At 53.4% G+C, this 21,262-nt stretch overlaps 10 protein-coding genes across 10 annotated transcripts; 6 read left to right on the forward strand and 4 right to left on the reverse strand.

Annotated features, from left to right (window-relative positions):
• Positions 1-110: 110 nt before the first annotated feature.
• N7498_010412 (Ran GTPase-binding protein LOS1) lies at positions 111-3,375 on the reverse strand (the record flags this gene model as incomplete). Its single annotated transcript, XM_058457468.1, has 3 exons — positions 111-137; positions 192-3,236; positions 3,364-3,375. 3 exons carry the CDS (start codon positions 3,373-3,375, stop codon positions 111-113), a joined length of 3,084 nt encoding a protein of 1,027 aa, XP_058304367.1.
• A 384-nt stretch (positions 3,376-3,759) lies between these two features.
• Positions 3,760-5,533, reverse strand: N7498_010413 (xylulokinase; the record flags this gene model as incomplete). Its single annotated transcript, XM_058457469.1, has 2 exons — positions 3,760-4,977; positions 5,033-5,533. 2 exons carry the CDS (start codon positions 5,531-5,533, stop codon positions 3,760-3,762), a joined length of 1,719 nt encoding a protein of 572 aa, XP_058304368.1.
• Positions 5,534-6,309: 776 nt separating this feature from the next.
• Positions 6,310-7,724, reverse strand: N7498_010414 (cation diffusion facilitator family transporter; the record flags this gene model as incomplete). The annotated part of the gene is made up of 2 exons (XM_058457470.1): positions 6,310-6,935; positions 6,989-7,724. 2 exons carry the CDS (start codon positions 7,722-7,724, stop codon positions 6,310-6,312), a joined length of 1,362 nt encoding a protein of 453 aa, XP_058304369.1.
• A 448-nt stretch (positions 7,725-8,172) lies between these two features.
• Positions 8,173-9,312, forward strand: N7498_010415 (putative SIR2 family histone deacetylase; the record flags this gene model as incomplete). The annotated part of the gene is made up of 1 exon (XM_058457471.1): positions 8,173-9,312. One exon carries the CDS (start codon positions 8,173-8,175, stop codon positions 9,310-9,312), a length of 1,140 nt encoding a protein of 379 aa, XP_058304370.1.
• A 581-nt stretch (positions 9,313-9,893) lies between these two features.
• N7498_010416 (cyclin-dependent serine/threonine-protein kinase phoA) lies at positions 9,894-11,146 on the forward strand (the record flags this gene model as incomplete). Its single annotated transcript, XM_058457472.1, has 3 exons — positions 9,894-10,046; positions 10,114-10,137; positions 10,229-11,146. 3 exons carry the CDS (start codon positions 9,894-9,896, stop codon positions 11,144-11,146), a joined length of 1,095 nt encoding a protein of 364 aa, XP_058304371.1.
• Positions 11,147-12,848: 1,702 nt separating this feature from the next.
• On the forward strand, positions 12,849-13,922 carry N7498_010417 (putative cAMP receptor-like protein; the record flags this gene model as incomplete). Its single annotated transcript, XM_058457473.1, has 3 exons — positions 12,849-13,105; positions 13,152-13,780; positions 13,897-13,922. The coding sequence occupies 3 exons, from the start codon at positions 12,849-12,851 to the stop codon at positions 13,920-13,922; spliced, it is 912 nt and encodes a 303-aa protein (XP_058304372.1).
• A 691-nt stretch (positions 13,923-14,613) lies between these two features.
• Positions 14,614-15,354, forward strand: N7498_010418 (PMF1/NNF1 family protein; the record flags this gene model as incomplete). Its single annotated transcript, XM_058457474.1, has 2 exons — positions 14,614-14,996; positions 15,060-15,354. 2 exons carry the CDS (start codon positions 14,614-14,616, stop codon positions 15,352-15,354), a joined length of 678 nt encoding a protein of 225 aa, XP_058304373.1.
• Positions 15,355-15,380: 26 nt separating this feature from the next.
• N7498_010419 (uncharacterized protein) lies at positions 15,381-17,123 on the reverse strand (the record flags this gene model as incomplete). The annotated part of the gene is made up of 4 exons (XM_058457475.1): positions 17,013-17,123; positions 16,931-16,964; positions 16,738-16,879; positions 15,381-16,647 (listed from the first exon to the last, which is right to left on the reverse strand). The coding sequence occupies exons 1-4, from the start codon at positions 17,070-17,072 to the stop codon at positions 15,381-15,383; spliced, it is 1,503 nt and encodes a 500-aa protein (XP_058304374.1). The 5' UTR covers positions 17,073-17,123.
• Positions 17,124-17,591: 468 nt separating this feature from the next.
• Positions 17,592-18,448, forward strand: N7498_010420 (uncharacterized protein; the record flags this gene model as incomplete). The annotated part of the gene is made up of 3 exons (XM_058457476.1): positions 17,592-17,850; positions 17,905-18,035; positions 18,131-18,448. Exons 1-3 carry the CDS (start codon positions 17,691-17,693, stop codon positions 18,446-18,448), a joined length of 609 nt encoding a protein of 202 aa, XP_058304375.1. The 5' UTR covers positions 17,592-17,690.
• Positions 18,449-19,481: 1,033 nt separating this feature from the next.
• N7498_010421 (NTF2 and RRM domain protein) lies at positions 19,482-21,182 on the forward strand (the record flags this gene model as incomplete). Its single annotated transcript, XM_058457477.1, has 3 exons — positions 19,482-19,805; positions 19,875-20,816; positions 20,886-21,182. The coding sequence occupies 3 exons, from the start codon at positions 19,482-19,484 to the stop codon at positions 21,180-21,182; spliced, it is 1,563 nt and encodes a 520-aa protein (XP_058304376.1).
• Positions 21,183-21,262: the final 80 nt, after the last annotated feature.

Raw genomic sequence — 21,262 nt, forward strand, 5'->3', positions numbered from 1 at the left:
TCATATCACAGGTCGGCGAGGACAGACGTCACCTCGTTTTCAGAAATAGGAAATGTGGGATGGGGGAATCTAAAAACAGAAGGAAATAGAAAAGGTCGTTGAGGGGGTGTTCATGCGCTCAATCGCTGGATAAATGACTGTCGTAGATGTTAGGTGGGAATTATGACGAAGTGATAAGGAGGAATGCTTACCGGGAAGAATTGCCGGAATCCCTTCAAGTCCAGCTGGCTTAATGCCGTCAAAAATTCTTCGATCAGCTCGGCGCCCATGCCCATTCCAGGCAGCTCTTGGTTACGCAGGTAGTCGGCGTATTCCATGCCCGTCTTGCTGTAGATAGTGCGCTGCAGTCCACCTGCCTCGGCAAGAACCTGCTTGGCCTGTGCATCTTTGGAATTGAAGGATGGAGTGGTGGGAAGTGCCCAGCACAAGGGCGAGAACCGGGAGATCATGAACCCGCCAAAGCCGGGGAGCTGGGTCTGGGTAGTCGTTGCTCCATTGGCAGGGGCGATATCCGGTCCTCCCCAGGAACTGCCCATTTTGGACAGAACTGAGAATGCCATCTTGGCAGTGGTGAAATCATCAATGTCCTTGGCAAAGTGCTCGATGGTGGTGATGACGGTCTCGAAGATTGGCTGGTTTCTCTCGCTAATGATGACCGCCCCGAGATCATTGTTCAAGACGGCCAGCAGGAAGTTCAGATACTCACGCTTGAGCTCTGCAAGCTGGATCTCATCGTCGGTTCCAGTCGTGGGATCCGCAATGCCCGAGAAGACGCGCTGCAAGAACGGAGTCAAGAGCGTATCAAGAATGCTGTAGATCTCACCCTTGAATCCGAAGATCACTTGATCCAGAAGGCGCAGGAACAATGCCATCTCATCGCGCGAAGAAGTCTGGGTCAAGAGTCCGTCGATCCACCGGGGCAGTTGGGGCAGGATGCGCGCACCCAGAACACCAATCAGCCGCGAGAAAGCGAAGCGAGCGGCAGTACGGACGTTGAAAGATGCTTTGAGGGATTCGAGGGCAACCAGAGTAGCCTCTGCCACTTGGCAGAAGGCTTCTGAGACTTCTGCGGCTGGCAGGGCAGCCGGGGTAGTAGTGCCCGGCATCCAATCTGAGAAGCCCCGGGCAAGAGTGCCCAATGCCATAATATCGTGATGAATCTGCAGCAATGCCCGCTCATCATTGGCCTTGGCCGCTGCCAGATTCCGCTCCATGTCGGCAAAAATGGGGTTCAGTACTGACTGGGCGTAAAGTGCCTGCTTGTCGGCAGGCACGCCATTGGTCGAGCAGATGATACCGACTGCGTCAAAGAGATACAGTTGGCTGTTAAAGACGGCATCGGCAGAACCCTCGTGATCCTCAGAAGACATCTCATCGCCGTCTGAGCCCTCAGAGGGCAATTCAGCCTGGATCACCAGCAAGTCGCTCAGAGCCTCAACAACAGTCTGAGCCACATTGCCAATCAAAGCGCGCAGTTGCTTCACGAGACGCTGGAATAGATACCACGAACGGGTCTTGACCTTGCGGACGGGGTGATGAACGAGCTGAAGGAAGCTTTCCAAAACACCGGGGATGAGGTGTTGGTGGTGCTGGAAGAAGGAGCTGTAACGCCCACAGATTTCCATATACTGGAGCTGTGTTGCTGGGTGGGTGAAGGAGCGGATGTCAGACTCCACCATATGGAGCATCATCTCAATGAGTCGAACTGCAGGCGGGCCCGTGGGCTGGTTCTTCTGGTAAAGACCGCCACCCTTGACAGCCAGATCGCCAAACAAGTACATCTCATGCAGAGCCAGGTCCAGATCACGCCAGTCAATCTGACCGCCGGAAGCACGCAGATTCTCGAAGGTCGTGCCCACGACTTCCGAAATGGCTTCGATATATAGCTGCTCATCTGCAGAAGCAATAGTCTGCTGCAGCACACCTAGTCGCTTGCGCAACTCCTGGAACTCTGCCTCGTCTGTCTGCTCGTCTTCATCGCCCCAGTTCGAGGTTTCGTCATAGCGCATCTTGGCAATGACGGCCTTCAGGATAGGGAGAAGGAAGGTCTTGTTGCGTTCTTCGAATGCAGGGTTGGTTTTGGAAAGCTTCCGGAGGTAGGTGAGTATGTCATTGACACCGGGAATCACGGTCGAGCAGACTTCGTCGTACTCATCCGAGAAGAATCGCAGGATATGAGGCAGAAAGACCTGCAGAAGACCATCTGCCTTCTCCTTGACCGCACCGCTGTCGGTTTCCAGCACCCGCACAATATCCATAACAGTAATATTCACAAGTTTAGCGACAGTCTCCGCCAAATCGGTATCGTACTTAGAGGTAAATCGGTTCTCGCGTAAGGGAGGGCTGTTCGAGAGCTGCGTTACGATCGAGTCAAGGTTCAGGAAGACGATCATCTCGATCTTCTCGGCAGGTCTCATCTTCTTGCCAATGATCTCTGTGAAAACATCCACGGCCGCATCGCGCACCCGCTGTTCTCCCTCCCGCAATTCCTGTTTCTCGGCCCGTCCCAGCTGCTGGAAGAGCAGATCGAGCATTGTCTGGTTCACAACAAGACCAATATCGATCCAGCTGACCCAGCTGCCAACTGCTTTCAAACACATCTCCACGACCGTATCATCACCATCCCGCCATTCGGACAGGATTTCTTGCCAGGAGCTGGCAATTTTCTGCATGTCCCGTACCCGAATCAAATCCTTCAATGAGTTTGCCTTATCCTGTTCCCCGCGTGACCTAGACACCAGCACATCACCGATCTCCTCGTGGATCGAGTTTACCACACGCAAGTAGAACACAATTCCAAGTACATTGTCCCGAGTCGTGCTGCCGGCGGACTTGTAGGTCAGACTCAGTAGCTCGTCGATGCAAGTCTCCCAGCCGTTCGCGTATAGAGCGGAAAAGAGGAAAGTGACGGTCTGCGCAATTTTGTTCTGGATGTAGGGCGCATCGGGCGCAGCGTTGGCGTCAGGCCCGTACACCTGGCGAAGGTAGCCCATCAATCCATCCCGCACAACGCCGAGCGATGCCAAATCGATCAGGCCAGCCTGGGCAGCACTATTGACGACCTCCAAGCTCACATGTCGTACGATCTCGGGCTGTTGTGGGGTTTTGGTGAACAGGGCGAGGCAGACCTGCCATCCGGAGGGATCGGAGCGGAGCTGGTTGAGATAGTCGAAAGCTTGCGACTTCAGGGCTTGGTCGGAGGACGGATTCCAGGCGATCTCAATGGCATTTGCTACCTGTGGGGGAGGGCATGCGTCAATGCATGGACAAAGGGACCCGTCGGAGGGGCTGACTCGGTGGCAGTGGGGGAGGGGTTATGGAATGATTTTTTTTCCTGCACCTGAAGTCGGAAGAGAGACTCACCTGTTCTTCCATCTTCGACCAGCCGGGACTCCCTCAAAGTGGTGAAGGGGCGAGGGACAGGGACCGAGGGGGATGTGTGTTGGGTTCAAAATTGTTTTCGGTGGAGGAGCACATCCATGGTATCGTAATCGGATTTCCGTGCCTGGCTCCGCCTTCGCTTGGCCGCTTTCTTAGTTTCGGATGATTTGATTTTGAGGGAATCAAACGCTTAAAAGTACTTTGAATGAAGGGATATGAGGGGGAAAGGCAAAGGATATACAAGGTTATGGTTCGGCCGAATAGGGAAAGGGGGTGCGTGATTTGTTCAGTGACGTCTAACGTTCAAAGTTCCAAGGTTATCATATCTCGGTACTAAAGTACATCAACCACCTTTCTATGTTAACATCTACTATTAATTTATTTCTTGCCCTCTTGCTGCAATACCTGCTGCTCCATCTTCTCGAAGCCCTCAACTGCTTTGCCGTACTGCTCAAATACCCCTTTCTGGTACCCATCCGCGATTTTCTCAATGAACTCTTCTTCCTGCCATCGCTGCCCGATCAGGTCCTCAAAGGTCTGACCAGCCTGTCGCTCCATTCCCCACACGGCTTTGTATGCTGCTCCAAGGGCACAGGCATTGTCACCAATGTCGAGCTTGTACACACCCTCGACGCCGCCGAGGATCTCTCCAGCTACCTTGGCGATCGCCTCGTTCTTGGACCCGCCTCCCACGAGGTAGACTCGTCGGGGCTGGGCAGGAAGCCCGTTTCCAGGGCTCTGCGTCAGGCCACGAGAACGGAGGCGCAGGGAAAGCATCTGGCTCTCGATGATCGCGCGGGCCTCATCTTGGGGTGTGGCCCAGCCCTCTGTAGTCTCCTGCAGCTGTCCGGTGGTCGGGTCGTATGTGAAACGCCACTGTCCCGAGTGCAGGTTTGGCACGATCTCCGGTCGTGGGAAGAAGAGGCCCAGCTTCATAGGGTCTGTCGCAGTCCGCTGGCCCATTGGGGGAGTCTGCAGGGCAATCTTGTCAAAGTTGGCCCAGGGCTGCGAAGGAGTATCCTTGAGACTCTCGTTTATCGCATCTCGGACGTGCTCTCGTGCCAGGCCGCCGTTTTTATAGCAGAGCATGAACATATACAATCCGGCAGTGGTCGGGTGGTTGAAAAAGTGTGTCGCGGGGTCGGGTTTGTAGCTGGGGGTAGACATGAGGAAGGTCGTGGAGGTGCCCAGAGACACCATGGCATCTGATGGCAGCAGTGGCAATGCAAGAATGGTCGCCGGGTTGTCACCAGTGGCCGGGATGACCGTGCAGTCCGGACTGAAGCCATAGCGCTTCATGTAGTATGGGTGAACCGGGCCCAGGTGTAGTCCGCCATCTTCGGGCACCTCGCCCAGCTTCTTCTTCAAGTCCTCGACGCCGAACTTGCCGGCGCAGAGCTTGAGAGCCTCAACATCATAGGCACCCTTCTTAATATTCCACAAGTTCATACCGCACACGTCCGAAATATCGAAAGGAGCGACACGGCCCAAGAAAACTGAGGCGATGAATGAGGACACCAGAGAGATCCTCGCTGTCTTCTGATACACCTCGGGGTACTTTCTTTGGAATCGGAGGATTTGGGGGCCTGTGAATCTCTAATCCGCGGGGTTAGCTGTCATCCGCAAAAGCAATCATTCCGGAGCTTCTTACGTGGTGCGCCTTGCTTCCTGTGGCTTGAGCGAGCTCTTCCTGGCCGCCAAGAACCTTGTCAAACTCGTCACATTCCTTCTGAGTGCTCGCGTCTTGCCAATTGGGACTGTACGGGTGTGAGAATGCCGTCTCCAGCTGCTCCTCCAACGACTTGGCAGAGTCGAGGTTCTGCAGCAAAGTCTCGGCCTCGTGGCCCCAGTAGACGCTTCCGTGTTGCTGTCCTGCACCGCTAATACCCTTGACACGGCTGAAGTCCAGACCTTGCTGACGCAGGCTGCTCAATACGGTGTCCAGGGCCTGCAGCCACAGCGCGACCGGAGCGTATACTTCATGCTCGGCCTCGTTAGTCAAGACGCCCTTCTTGATGTCGAACCCGGTTGAGTCGGCATCGAAGTCGAATTTGGCGAGGTAGACAACCTTCAGGTCAGAGTTGACGACCAGCCCCTTCAACTGCTGAGTCGACAGGTCGAACCCAATATAGAGGGGAGATTGCGACGCCATGGTGAATGACCGCGCCAGAATCGTACAATTGTAATCGCACAAGTCTCGGGTAGATCAGTTGGTCTTATGGAGGTGGGGGTTGCGAATTTATGCTGCACGGGAAAATAGAATGCACGAAGTCAGAGGAAAGGAGTGCAACGAGCCTGTCCCGGAGTAGATGAGCCCGCAATGATGTAAAGCGGACCATCCACGCCTGGTCCCCGCTCCACTCTATGTAAGCACAACTGTGCGAATAGGGTTAAATGGACCGTTTTCCTTCGTGTTTCATACCTTGGTGGGTGTGAGTCAGGGCCACATGATTCCCAAGGATTTTCCATGCATTAGTGCTCCCAGCGAGTGCATCCAGAACTGGCTCCGGCTAAATAGCTCTCTGCTAAATAGCTCGGTAGAATTTACTGCCCCACCTGAGCATCACGGGGAACACTTGCCGACTGCTCGGGATGAGGCTACCGTACCCGTCAGGCACACAATCTGACTGCAATCGTTGATGAAACGTAACCTTTTTTTTGGGTGGTTGTTTACGTATGGTTTTGCGGCTCTGCTACCAGTCCACAGCGAAGCTCCTACATCTGGTCGTCATGATCGGGACGTAGACACCAGTAGAATTGGTCGAGCATAAAATTGGAAATTCTTGCAGTCTTGCAGTCTCGCATATATTTCTATATCCAAATATGTTCTATACACGGTACAGATCTCTCCGAAGATGGCCATTGTGGGGTATCATAGCAGCGCGAACAACTGCCGCTCATCTTTTTCCGCAGTTCAGATTTCATCTTCTACCGCGTCTTCCGAGAGTCATGCTCTTCGTGAGTGTGGGAGCTCGAGGCGGCACCATTGGCCTCGTGCTCATGGAGCTCGGGGCTTGCGTCGGTGTCTTGTGAGATGAACTCCTCGGAGAAAGTAAGCTCCTTCTGCTCTACAGGGATAAATCGGAATTTGAGACGCTTCACGCCGCGAACACGAGCGCCGACAGTTTTGCGGACGGCTTCCTCCACAGCCCGAGACTGGTTGATAGACCAAGACCCCGGCACGGCCAGTTCGATTTCCATCAAATAATTTTGTCCAGATTTGAAGCCTTGGACGTCGCGAATGGTCACCTGTCCACCGCTCTCGAGGGCCTTCAAGGCCTTCGCAGCGGCGTCTTGGACATTCGTCCTGATTTCATCATCCACGGCGGTATCGGCCAGCTCCAACAGGGAGGTGATGGTGTTACCCCAACCAGCCTTGATGACCATTAGGGAGATGAGGAGTCCGCCAACTGGATCCAGCCAGGTGGCATCTTGGAATACATAACTTCCACCAATTGTAACTAGGGCCACAATACTTGTCAAGGAGTCGATACGGTGGTGAACAGCGTTCGAGGCAAGGACCGACGACTTGCGCTCCTCGGCAACTTTCATAGCTATGATACAGTTAGTACATCAATATCAAGTAGCTCAGGATGAAAGCACTCACTGGCATGGTAGAGCCATTCCTTAATAACAATAGAGCCGGCCGCCAACCAAGCCGCGTGGATACTAGGACCCATAACGTCGATACCATGGCTGTGTGAATGACCGTGTCCGAATACACTAGAGTGTGCCAGTGTTTCCGCCACGTCGGGGTAAAATTGCGCCATCAAAACCTGTCCGGCATTGAGACCCATAAACACTCCGCCGCAGAGCAGAAGCCCGCTCACGCCCAAGGCGCCAATGCTCTCCACTTTTCCGTATCCGTTGGGGAATCGTTCGCTCGGAGGCTTCAAGGACCATGAGACGGTGCCCAATGTCAAAAAATCGGAGACGAGATCGGTGAGCGCGTGGTAGGCGTCGGCGATCAGAGCCTGTGAATGAAAGACGTAGCCGCCGATAAACTTGCCAATGGCCATGCATAGGTTGGCGGCCAGGCCAATTCGGGTAATACGAACGCCGGCGTCACGTTTGTTGGTCGAAGTCAGATATACATTGTCGTGATGGTGGTGGTGGTGGTGGCCGTGGCCGTGGCCGTGGCTCGCATGGCCCCTAATTTGTGACATGGCGAGAGGTGTTAAAGAGCGGATGGAACGAGGTCGGGCATGGACGAAGAAACAGGCTTTAATAGAGGGATGGGAGGTGAGAACGCGCCGCTGAGCAGATCCACGGAGACTGGAAACCCTAAGGAGAGAGTGGAGGGAGGGACGAAGCCTGCACCGCAGGGGCTGTGTCAGCGGCATCACAGCCTGGTCTTAGTTCGAGGCACGCGAGCACGGGCAAAAAGGCTGAGTGGACAGGTTGTTCACTTCGGGCTTTGCATGCTTCAGAGTGAACCAAAAGAACCAAGAGAACCTGAGCGGAAAATTGATGAGGAGAAATGGCCTTTTGGAGATCATTCGATCCGATCATGTAATCCGGCAGACGGAGATCCATATGCGCTGATGTCCCTCTACGATTATCCTATGATTACTATCACCACGCTCCCTATTGATCGGAAATGCTATGTTTGTCTAGCTTAGAAATGGAAGTCCTAAAAATACCTTCATAAGGCCCTTGCAGAGCTTTACCCACACAGGGTCAAATACCGTGACTCGCCAGCCAAGACGCGCCCGAACACAATTGCGTCGTCCCCGGAGCTTCCGCCGCCTTTTCTCGCCAAGACCTCCACCTGGTGACGATGCGTCTTCAATGACGACGCCTGCAATTAGAATCCCTTTCACGGGCCCATTACCGCCGGCCATTATTATTCCGCCCTCTGCTACCACGCTTGCTGGGGCCATCGACGCCATCAGCGCCTTTTTCGCCGCGTCACCGTCTCCGAATCTCCGGGGCATCGATGTCGGGAGGCACTCTCAAACAGTCCTCCTGACCGGCGCAGGGATTTCTGTCGCGTCCGGTTTGTCTGACTATCGAGGAGAACAAGGGACATACCGACGAAACAAGTCTTACCGGCCAATCTACTTCCATGAATTCCTGTCACATCATGAGTCCCGCAAGCGATATTGGGCGCGCAGCTTTATCGGATGGCCAGGCCTCGTGAAAGCACGAGCAAACTCAACCCACTGGGCAATCCGAGACCTCGGGACCAAGGGGTATATTAGCTCGGTCGTGACACAGAATGTCGATTCGTTTCACTCTCTCGCTCACCCGGATCTGCCCACCATCGAGCTGCACGGATACCTACGATCTGTTGTCTGTACAAGCTGTCGGAATCACTTCCCTCGAGAAGAGTTCCAATCATCATTGAAGAAGCTCAACCCGGCATGGACAGAATTCTTGAATCGGATGGTTGAGGCGGGAGCACTGGACACAGATAACCCGGACGAGCAACGGCGTAAAGGCCTGAAGCTGAATCCAGACGGCGATGTCGATCTGGCAGAAGCGCCGTATTCTACATTCCGGTACCCATCGTGTCCGACCTGCTTGGAGAAACCTCCCACCCTGAAAGATGGTACGAGAGGCCGGGTAGAGGTAGAAAGGGACGGCGCATGGCTGCCAACATCAAGTGCCGGCATATTGAAACCTGCGGTGGTTATGTTTGGCGAGAACATCGAGCCGGCGGTTAAGTCGGCGGCTGAAGAGGCGATCGACGATGCTGGCCGCTTACTCGTCTTGGGCAGCAGCCTGGCCACCTTCTCAGCCTGGCGCTTGGTTGAACGAGCACACAAACGAGGCATGCCCATCGGCATCATCAATGTTGGGGGCGTGAGGAATGAGTCTCATCTCTTTGGAAATTTAGGCTCAGATCCTACTCCTCACGTCAGGTGTAGCCATCCCACGCAGTCCATCCTTCCTCCGGTTGTATCAGGACTGTCCATGAACTCTTAAACTATCTGATAGATAGATCTTCTTGGACCAACCATGAAATCGCCGTCAACAAAACATCCGTTGGTCAATTCTATGATTATCTGAGACAGGTCTCTGCGCATAATACAGGAACATAGGGACTCTGTTAGATCATGATAGCATAAATATACGAGAGGATTTTGAACATACCTACTTTTGAGGTCAAACTTAAGAGCTACGTACGAATATCAACCTATTAGCCTACCTAGTTGCTATTTTCTGCAAGCCACTTTGAAACCATAGTGTTAACGTTCATCTGTGGACCCTAGAATAATGATAACCCGTGGGCCTGGCTGATCGACGATGGTCCAACTCGTCGGCCTCACGTGACCTGATCGTCGATTCTCCGGCGCGTAGTTTTTTCTCCTTTCTTGTTGGCGTATTCGCCGCTACTGAGTGAAATAGGTTGGTAATTAAAGGCTAGTCGAATTTTCTACAAATAAATCTCATTCGCAGAGCGAACTTAAAAAATAAGTTAAAAAGCCATCGAAGTGCCTGGATGCCATAAGCATTGGGCCAACCCTCGGACTCCCCACTGCGCGCGGGGCTCCTCCCTCATCAGCATGGAGCATCTCAGTGATCCTGCATCCCGTCCTTCGTCCCTCGTCTCACCTGGCTCTTTTCTTTTCCACAAACCTCACTCGGGAGTGACCTCCCAATCCTCAAGGATCATGGATAAATCACAGCAGCCCAGCTCCTTCCAACAGCTGGAGAAGGTATCGCCCCATCGCCGTCTGCCATCCCTACGTCCTATCAATTAACTGACTCGGTCTTGTTCTACAGCTCGGTGAAGGCACCTATGCAACTGTACGTCCCGTCTTCCTTCCATGATGACCCGGTGCATCCCGGTGGCGCCGCCCTCCCTCTCTCGTTCCGTCGCTGACGAGAAATTACACAGGTCTTTAAAGGTCGCAATCGCCAGACTGGCGAAATGGTTGCGCTGAAGGAAATCCACCTCGACTCGGAAGAAGGGACCCCGTCCACCGCCATTCGTGAGATCTCTTTGATGAAGGAGTTGAAGCATGAGAGCATTGTCTCACTCTACGATGTCATCCACACGGAGAACAAACTCATGCTAGTTTTCGAGTTCATGGACCGGGATCTGAAGCGGTACATGGACACTCGGGGCGATCGAGGACAGCTGGACCCGGTCACGATCAAGTCATTCATGCACCAGCTGATGAAGGGCATTGCCTTCTGTCACGAGAACCGGGTTCTCCACCGCGATCTCAAGCCGCAGAACCTGTTGATCAACAAGAAGGGTCAGTTGAAGCTGGGTGACTTTGGTCTAGCTCGGGCGTTCGGTATCCCAGTCAACACCTTCTCCAACGAAGTTGTCACCCTGTGGTACCGAGCCCCCGATGTCCTTCTGGGCAGTCGCACCTACAACACCAGCATCGATATCTGGTCAGCCGGCTGCATCATGGCCGAGATGTACACGGGTCGTCCGCTCTTCCCGGGCACGACCAATGAAGACCAGCTGCTGAAGATCTTCCGACTCATGGGAACGCCATCCGAGCGGTCATGGCCCGGCATCTCGCAGCTGCCGGAGTATAAGCCCACTTTCCACGTTTATGCGACGCAAGATCTGAGCTTGATCCTCCCTCAGATCGACCCTCTTGGTTTGGATCTGTTGAACCGCATGCTTCAGTTGCGTCCGGAGATGCGCATCAGCGCCGCCGATGCCCTGCAGCACCCGTGGTTCCACGATCTGCCTCAACTCCAAGCCCAGTTGCAGCAACAGCACCAACAGCAACAGCAGCAGCAGATGTCCGGTGCATATGGAGGCATTGCTCCGCCCCAGTCGGCATATTAATGAAGCAGACTGCGCATAACGAGATGATGAGCTCGACTTAGACGATCGGATATGGGAGACCTCGGCGTTATACCCGATGAGGGCAATCTTTTCTTTTTCATTTCAACTTTTTTTCAGGTTTCGTTTTGCACATTGTTGGGATCTGATACGCAAGACAAGGTGTGAGTGGCTTCATGTTGCATAGCCTTTTCTAGTTCTTTTGCCTCGATTGCCTTGAACAGAAAAAGTTTCCTCTGTCTTGATCAAATAGTTACTGCCTAGATTCAATTTAGGGATGATATTTGCAAGGCATATTGATTTTCCGTTAGATATCCGCCTCTTTTCTCACTGAGACTATCCTAAATATAAACGCAAGGCACTGTTACATTGTGCATCGGGACCCAGTCGCGACATCTGAGCTCCCGAGTGGCACACTGGGGGGCGCTTCATCCAGCAGACCTGGACTCGATCGCCTCCGGGTGACCCTACTACATGCTTGATTGTTTCATACTACTTCTAAACATCTGCTCCTGGATTAATGCCACAATCGCCATATCACGTTCCCAATGCACAGATAGATCCCACGTTGCAAAATCAGTTCACGAATTATGTATGTTTTGCCTCTCAGTATTTGTTCCAGAGCTGCGACGGCGAGCCTCTCTTAACCTGGTTTAATTATAGCTCGACTTCTGGATGAAAGTTCCGGGAGGCTCTGAAAACCACATTTACATCCAACGCTCTTTTCTGCTTTTCAGTTTCTACTGTTATTTTGACTTCCAAAAAAACCAACTTGCTTGAGATGCACGGCTTTCAGTACGATCTATGCATATTCCTTATTCAAGCCTACGGTGTTAAATAAGGATAATGTAAGTGTGTCTCTTGCAGTGAGGGTATCCTAGTGATTTCCACCGGCAATTAGATTCTTCAGGGAGAGGATTCGTCCGAATGAATCAGGGGTGTTACACACGGGTACTCCGTGTCCAGGATGCGGTCCATTTTGCACTGAAACGTGCTGGATTCAAGATACCCGGCAATTTTTAGGGCTCGCAGACTTCCCCGGGTTGAAGAGGGCAAACAAGGTCTGCGGGTAAGAGGCGGCGATTGAAGCAAACCAACGCATGTCATGCCGAACCGGGATCATCAAGTGCCCTTGAGATGTTTCAGGTGGTTCGGACACTCGGTGAGCTTCTAGTTACTGCCAAACATGCGGATAATCCCTTTTATTACTCGACTGCCAGACCTTTCATTTAGATGGCACACTCTGGTCGTAACTTTGGAAGTGTTTAGAAGCAACTCCTTGAAAGGATGTTGCTCTACTTGGGGAAATTTCCAATGTTTCTTTTAACCGCCCAAATACTTGGCCACCTATTTTCTACTCCTGGAAAATCCGCTGCGATTTCAAAGCCAACTGACATTTCCTTGGCTGAGAAGCAGTCGTTAACAAGACGTGAATCGGGCTGGTCCCATGATCCTCGTTGCTATTTTTATTGGACTGTGAAATAATCAGGATATCTTTAGAATAATCTACGGACCCGACTTACTGGATACCAAGCCCTCCGGGTATACATCACTCCTAGTTTCTCCGGGTTTTATTGTCACACGGGTTCAATCGTATTGCCCACCCCCGTTCAACTCTCTACATCCACTGACTGGCAAGGAGGGCTACCCTCACGGAGCCTGAAGCCCTTTGCTAAACAAGCGCCATTCTCAAGACCATGTCACCATGTCACACTCTCAGGCACAGTTATCTGCAATCTCCATCACAGAGCGTATCTGCTCCGCGGTCTCATTAGCCGGCACCTTCGTCATCGTCACTACCTTCATCGGCTCCCGCGCATTTCGCAAGCCCATTAATCGCCTCGTCTTCTATGCTTCCTGGGGGAACATTATGGCCAATATCGCTACTTTGATCTCACAATCGGGTATACATGCTGGTTTTGGAAGTTCGTTGTGTCAGTTTCAGGCTTTCTTGATCCAGTGGTGAGTAGAGAAGTTCCAAGCGCCATTCGGCTCTAACCGAAATCAGGTTCATGCCGGCAGATGCATTGTGGACTTTTGCCATGGCTTGCAATGTCTACTTGACCTTTTTCCATAAGTATAACTCAGAGCAACTACGTCAGCTGGAATGGAAGTATGTGATATGCTGCTACGGTCTACCGTTCGTCCCGGCTTTTGCATACTTCTTCATTAAGACGCAAGCACGAGGTCGCGTATATGGTTCTGCTATTGTAGGTGGCCCTGATAATAGCACCTCTTTCTCTTCAGATTCTAATACTTTCAAGCTATGGTGCTGGGTCTCGCTCCCCTGGGACTTTCTCCGCATCGCCGTCTTCTATGGCCCCGTTTGGTTCGTCATCTTTCTAACATTCGCCATCTACCTACGGGCCGGGTCCGTAATCTACCAAAAGCGACGTCAATTTCGGAAACTTGGAGGCATTGAATCCATCGATAGCGATTCTCCCTCCGAAACCCCATTTCTGAAGCTGGCCGGCATCCAAGTCACCAGCGAGATCGCCTGCTCTTCGCCAGAACGCTATTCCATATCGCCTTCTGATTGTCGGCCTACACGCAGCTTCACTGCATCTTCAGTCAGTCCATACTCCGTCACTATTGAGGGTGGACCATTTGAGCCCATCACAGGGCTTCAAACTGCCGGTACGATGTCGATTCCCACGCCAGAATCCAGTTCCCGACCTGGTCCAAGTCCTCTACGAACAGAAGTATCGATGAGAAATGCTCGCTTTGATGGAGTAGACTCATTTGCCTCTCAGCGACGAGCGGTACCTACAGAGGCTAGCTCGGCTGCTTGGGCGTATACAAAGTATGCCATATTGTTTTTCATCGCGCTCCTCGTAACATGGGTAGGCTATCCAACCTTTATTCGTGAGACAGAACATTACCATACTCATTCAAATGATAGGTTCCTTCAACCGCAAACAGAGTGTATGCTCTCGCTCGCCCCAATGACTTTTCTTTCGGGCTCAACTATGCCTCCAGCTTCGTTCTTCCTCTACAGGGCTTTTGGAACAGCCTTATTTACATCAATATCTCGTGGCCGGCCTTCAAGTCTCTCTGGGCAAATATGCGATCTAGTAACCCCGTATTACACAATAATGTTTATCTATCGGGCTGAAGGAGGGTATGGACATTCAATGTTTCTGTGAAGGATGACGCCGGGCTATGTAGTTAGGTTCAATATCCTAATGCAAAAGCCACACATGCTTCACTAACGTTTCAATTCGATTTTGACCTTTTACTGGTCCATGTAATGAACGTCCATAATTTCCAATTATTTTTTCTTTTGATTTTTACCTTGCCATCTCCAAAGAGTCGACACGCCCTGACACGTGACAAGCGCGTCGCGGTGCCGTTGAGGCATCTCCAATAATTCGAAGTCCAAATTCCTCGCGAAACAACTCTCTGCAGCCACACCCAGCAAGAACAACTGTGGTCACAGACCGAGTTCGAACCGCACTCTCACCTACACAATGGCCCAAGACAATTCACATCCACCTCAACAACCCGCTGCGTCGGCAACCCCTCCCCCGCCAGCACCAGCGTCCGAAGCCCCCGGCCCACGCGCCTCGCGCCTGATCCAAGTTTTCGACCAGGCGCTCGCTCGTACACTACGTGCGAACTCCTACGCCAACTTTTCGAGCTGCTTCCCAACGCCTGCGCGACATGTCCCTGCGAGCCTGGAGAACGTGTGGAGACAACTGAACGCGAAACTGGAGGAGAGCGCGAAGTCTGAGTTTGAAGAGATCATTGCGGAGAGACAGGCTGTGCAACATCTGAATGAATTGGACCGGTTGGTTGCTGAGGCGCGGGCGCGAAGAGAGGCGGAAGGCGATGGGCAAAGACCTGGAAATGCGTATGTATTTGTCCTTGGACTCTGCTGGATTTGTGTTTATTGAGCTAACTCTGTTCCTAACAGCCCTCACACGCTCGGCGCAGAAGATCTTTACAAGGCACATTTGACACCTTATCTCCAAGAAGCGCAGTCGGCACTGAACGACAGGCTCCAAGCCACTGCCGCCCAGAACGGGGAGCTTGCGCAAACGGTGCAGGCCCAGAGATTGGAAATCGAGAAGCTACTGTCTCATCTCGAGTCTGTTGTGACAGACATTGAGGGCGCTGCTACGGCGGCCACTCAATTCAGTAAAGAAAACCACATTCGCGAGGATGCAATCCAAATGGACGAGGAAGTCAATGCTCGGTCAGGTATCTAAGTGGTTCTTTATTTTGTGTCTTCTGGTCATGAAATCAGAGCACTCAAATATGTGCCCTCCACCATTCCATCCTCCACCATTTCCGTGGCTACAGCCACCACCTGCTCGAGAGCAGTCGTCTTGAGTTGGTCCAGCTTGGCCTTTTGTCCCTCCACTGCGGCAGCAATTGCTTCCTTGCATGTTCCGTCACGCTCTTCGTCGGCTGCTCCATCGCGGCGGGCTAAAGCGGCGGCTCCTCGGTAGTACGTCTGCGCGTTCTTCAAGAGTGTGGCACCGTACTGCTGGGACATCGCATAGTTCCAGGGCGCCGTTCCAAGTCGCCATCGGTGCATTTCCACATCTCCTCGGGCGAGATGGATCTTGGGCAGGTTATCCGCATCTGGAAGCTTGGACGCCTTTGTTAACGCGTCCAAGGCGGTTGATAGTGATTGCCAGCGCACGGACAAGGAGCGTTTGAAAGATTCAACGTCATTCATGGGGGGAACATCGGATAACGCTCCGTTGAGCGAGGTCAATGCTTCGGCTTTGCTGCATAATCCTTCGGCGTCGGCCGATACATCCAAGTCCGGTCCAAACGCCTGCCCAACTTCCTGCTGATAGGTTTCAACATCGGTGTGTCCGCCCCGGTAAAGCACCTCGTGCATGGCGCAGATGAATTTTGCTCGCGCCAGGCTTGCTTCATATTGCCTATCCGAACCCTCAACGTAGGCAGGAAGTCGAGTTTGGACGAGCCCCGAGGAATACTCCTGCACCCAGCCAACGCCACCACCACTGGGGTTGAACGTCAACACATTGCATAGTGTGGTCAATGTATCCAACTGCGCCACTGCCGTGTCAACAAGCGTGTTTTTAGTAACAGGCTCCACAATAGCTGCCCACTGTGTCTGCTCCTCGTCTCCAGCATCCTCCTCGCTGACCGGTGGCTCCGGCGCGGGCTCAGGAGCCTGGGCCTGTGTCTCTGGGCCCGCTGATTCCATCTGCTCAATCTGCTCCTGCATCTCGGTGTAGCGCATATCTTGCAGCACCTGACACCTCTGGAACAATTCAATGGCCTCCTGCAGATAGGTAGTCGCCTGCATGATCTGCTCCTCATCCGGATGCTTGGAGTCGGTGATAGCTTCCGCTAGACTATTCAACACCTGACCAGAGTTGAAAAGCACATCGGCATTATCCTGCTCCAGCTTCAACGCATCGCGGTGCGACTGCAGCGCAACCTGCAAGATCTCTGCCTGGGGCGCTGGCAGCTGGGCAGCCAGCTTGGGATGCTGTGTGATTTCATATTGAACTCGGGCTCTGTGGGCAAGTTAGTGGCGATTGGGCAATGACAATGCATGTGAAATAATTCCATCATCGCCAAGGGTCAAGTCTGGATTTTGGACATACTTGTTGTAGGCTAGATCAAAGGCGGTGGGATATTTTTGTAAACCCTCGTCGTAATTGGAAATGGCGCGCATGAAGAAGCGCATGGATTTGGCCGCGTCCCCCGCGCGCCATTTCTCACCGGCCTCTTCGAGTTCAACGCCCGCTGGGGCAAGTTAGCCCGCGTCGTAAATGGTTGATCAGGGTCGATCCTCACCAGCGAGAAAGTCATCGGCTGTGACTGGCGCCGCCTGTAACAGTTAGCGCTGACCCCGGTCATACGATGTGAAGTACGGTACCTGCTTCGCGGCCTTCTTCTTGGGCTTGAAGTCCTTAAGAAGACTCTTCGGCCTCGGCATCTTGTGTACACTTCGAGTCGGAGTGTGCTATCACAGCGTGCAAAGTTTGTGTTCTCGTCCGAGCACAGCAGGGCGAATAGGAAGGACGAAAGACGTCTCCACGCTATGATGAGGATGCCAAGGCTCTCGGGCGGGAGCTGCTGTTAAGTGCTTACCTCCTCTCGGTAGACGCCTCTGGGCTTCTCTGGCGTGCCGCGGCTATGATATAACAATGCGTAAGCTCTCCGTAAGGCAGATCATCGGCAATAGATGAAATGAAGGAATTCTCCCCCATCAACCCAGATCGAGTGCGCACTGTTGGCCAGCTTCTCTCCCCGCTCTCCACCGGTCGCAAATCTTGAAATTAAAAGGGAACTTGCAAGATTGTACTATACCTGTACATTACTAGGCAACTTTACACTCCATCCTAGTTGATCCGCACGTGGCAAAAGTTCCACCATCATCTTTCTTGGGTGGCACGGAAATAATACTCAGTACTCCGGGAGTCTTCAACATCTCATTTTTCTGGGCTTCGCTGAGCCACGCTATCACTGGCCTCTTAAAGGATTAGTCCAACCATCAACCTTTCGTCTGACCGACCGTCTGCCCTAAAAAGGATCGCTGGGTTTGGCTCCCTTTATGGGCAGATCCCTCTCATCCGGCCTTTCGCTGAACCCCACCGATATTGACCCACTGGACCGTTTGGCGCCTCCTGAGTCGCCTCTTGAGGCCTTACCTTGTTTCACTCCCCTCCATCTCTTCCTCTCCCCTACAATCATCCCACCCCACAAAGTCTTTGGTAAGCCACAGCTTCCTGAGCCGGTTAAGACGTCCCTAACAATTCTTTTCGCAGATCCGATCCGGTCTCTCCCCCCTCAAAAGCGTTGGTCTTCCCACGAACACCCTTTCAAAATCCATCTTCTCCAGAGAGAAATGGCGCGTCAACAGTCTCTTGACTCAGAACGACCCATCATGACTACCTCGGTAGGTCTCCCGGTGCCCCCAGTCCCCCTCCATAAGGCTCTCTCAGGCCATAGCAAATTTCAAAGAAAAACGTCATCCTAACTCTCGTCTCTTAGAACCGAAACTCCAAGCGATTCTCCACCGTCAGCGGAAGCCCGTCGCTAGCTGCCTCCGAACGCACGATTGGCAGTCTGCCCAGCGGCGACCCCAGAGTCGCCGATATCCACCACCTCGGCGATGGCCTGGAGCGCCTTGAGAACAAGCCCCTTCAGGCACAACGCTTCGTGCCCACCACAGAGAAGTCCGACAACTTGAACAAGCTGGCCCTCGGTGCCAAGGTGGAGCGCGCTCTCGGACGAAGGATGACTGGCCAGGACGCAGTCATGCGCAAGCCCGAGTTGAACGAAAAGGCTGCCGCAAACACCTCTACCTAGTAGCCGTGACCTGGACATAAATTACTCGCTGCGCATGGCAAAATAATGTCGCTGCGATCGATGTTGGTGTTGTTTCCCTCTGTCTATTCCCCCGAAACGGGCCTCGTGGCTTGAGGCTGTACGATCTCACTCGTTCTTAATTCGCACGTCTTATCATACATACCCCCTCTTTCTTTTGATGTTTTCTCATGGCGTTTTGGCCTAATGATATTCGCATGATCCTTTTCTTTTTCAAACCTATTATATGTCTGGCCTTGATCCTGTGTCTATTTTATCTCTACATACCTCTAAATCGCAACGAAAGCTACCTCGTACCGCTTCTTAGTAATGATTCAAGTGCCAACCAAAGAGCAGGTCATCGAGAACCTGAACGTCAATAGTCTTCTTCCTGTTATCGCAACACTATCTCGAAAGGTGCTCGGTGGAGAGAGCACTTTCTGCCGGGCGGTGAGAATCCCGGCGCACGCGAAACCCGCACGGAGTCGACGAGCAGGAAGTCGCTTTTTCTTCTAAGGCGAATTTCCCCAAAGCTTCCATTCCGCATCTTCCACCTCTCTCCCCTCCATCTTCCAGTTTATAGTTCGTCCGTTCTCGCCATCGATCTTCTTGCTCCTCGCATCTCCTTGTCATCCCCCCTTCGGTCCCGATCAGATCCGCACACGATCTCTTCTGGATTCTCACATACTTCCCCGAATCCTCTCCGCAATCTTAGAGGGTTTTCGTTTTTCGCCTTTGCCGATTCATTTCTTCCCCTCCTTTGCTTCACTTCAATTGCTTGCATTGGTGCTTGGTCCATTTCGCATTTGTGAGTTCACTCCTGGTTGACCAATCCTGGCCGCGATGGCGATATCAGAACTGACGAAGCATTAGTGAAGCGAGCGGACACAAGGTGATCTTAGATCTTTCTCAGCTCGATACTTTCTAGATATCAGTCCATCTCTTGGTCGTCAACCGAGCATTCCAAGACCCCCGGCTACTTTAATTTCGTCTCTACGTTTTCCCACCAAACCGAAGACACACCCCTCAATTCGCCATGGCCGATATGTCCCAGGCTCCTCTCAACGGCAATTACGCTGCTCAGCATGGATTTCCCGAGTCCTTCAACAACCACGCCCATGTGACCATGAACACCGCGGCCAACTTCCAGCCCGTCCAGTCTTCCACTCCTACTACCGCCACTCCCACCGATCATCAAAAGAACGAGATCAGCAAGGATGAGGTTGGCTGGTTCTTCGTTGAGCAGTTCTATACTACTATGAGCCGCAACCCCGACAAGCTCCACTTGTTCTACTCTAAGCGCTCCCAGCTCGTCTTCGGAACCGAGGCCGAGTCGGTTCCCGTCTCCATCGGCAACAAGGTGAGTTTCGGATGGTCAAGGATCCTTTCGCCATCTGTGTTCGTCGCTAATCCCTGCTCGTTTCTTTAGGCCATCGGCGATAAGATCAAGCAGCTCGACTTCCAGGAGTGCAAGGTGCGCGTCCTGAACGTCGATTCTCAAGCCTCCTTCGACAACATCTTGGTCTCGGTCATTGGTGAGATCTCCAACAAGTCCGAGCCTTCCCGCAAGTTCATCCAGACCTTCGTTCTGGCTGAGCAGCCCAACGGCTACTACGTCCTCAACGACATCTTCCGATACCTAGCCGACGAGGAAGAGGAGGTTGAGGAGGAGGTTGAGGAGAAGGTTGCTGAGCCCGTCACCGAGGCCCCCAAGGTCCCGGAGCCCACTCCGGCGGCCGAGGCGCAGGTGACTGACGAGGCTGCTGCCTCCAAGGTTGATGAAAAGCTTGAGCAGGAGACCAATGGCGAGGTTGAGCAGCCCGAGGCTGCTCCTCAGACCAACGGCACACCCGCCCAGGAGGAAATCCAGGCTCCGGTTCCCGTTGTTGAGGCTGAGCTTGTGAAAAATGACGAGCCCCGGACCCCGGAGCCCACCCCTGTTCCTGAGCAGGAGCTGAAGGAGGAAACTCCGGTTGAGCAGGAGTCTGCCCCCGCCCCTTCCCTCCCTAAGACCTGGGCCAACATCGCCTCCAAGCCGGGTGCTAAGATCCCGGTGGTCCCCGCCATTCCGGCCGCCGCCCCTAAGGCTGCTGCCCCCGCTGCTCCTTCCGCCAGCGCTGCCCAGCCCGCTGCCCAGCCCGCTGCCGCCCCTGCTCCCGCCACTGAGGCTCGTACCCAGGAGACTCCCACCGATAGTGCCGGCTGGCAGACCGCCGGTGCCGACCACAAGAAGACTCAGTCCCGCGCCGGCGAGGAACAGGTCGTTCACGGCTACATCAAGAACGTTTCCGACAAGATTAACGACAATGCCCTCCGTCAGGCCCTGTCCCGATTCGGCAAGGTGAAGTGGCTCGACGTCAACCGCCCCAAGGTTCGTATCAAGCCATATCTCCTACACTGTGGTCCAAGCTTTGAATACTGACCTTTTTCCTCCCTCTAGAACTGCGCTTTCATTGAGTTCGCCGAGCCCTCCGGCTACGCTGCTGCCGTCGCCGCCAACCCTCATCAGGTCGGTGGTGAGCAGATCGTCCTCGAGGAGCGCCGTCCTCGTGGCAACGCCTTCGGCAGCAACGGCTTCACTCCTGGCCGCGGCGGTGCTGGTGGTCGTGGCCGTGGTGACCGGGCAGGCAGTCAGGGCCGCGGTGGCTTCCAACGCGACGGTCGTGGAGGCTTCGCTCCCCGTGGCCGTGGCGGCAACGCGCCCGCCAAGGGCCGCAGCCAGGCCCAGGCTGCTTAAAGGTCGGACCCTTATAAAAGCCTCACGTTCCAACGTTCCGGATGATTTTTCAGGATCTGTATTACTCCGATTTTGATTTC

The sequence above is a fragment of the Penicillium cinerascens genome (assembly GCF_028974065.1).
Source record: "Penicillium cinerascens strain IBT 15544 chromosome Unknown scaffold_4_segment0_segment1, whole genome shotgun sequence".
In the NCBI taxonomy this organism is placed as follows: Eukaryota; Fungi; Ascomycota; class Eurotiomycetes; order Eurotiales; family Aspergillaceae; genus Penicillium; species Penicillium cinerascens.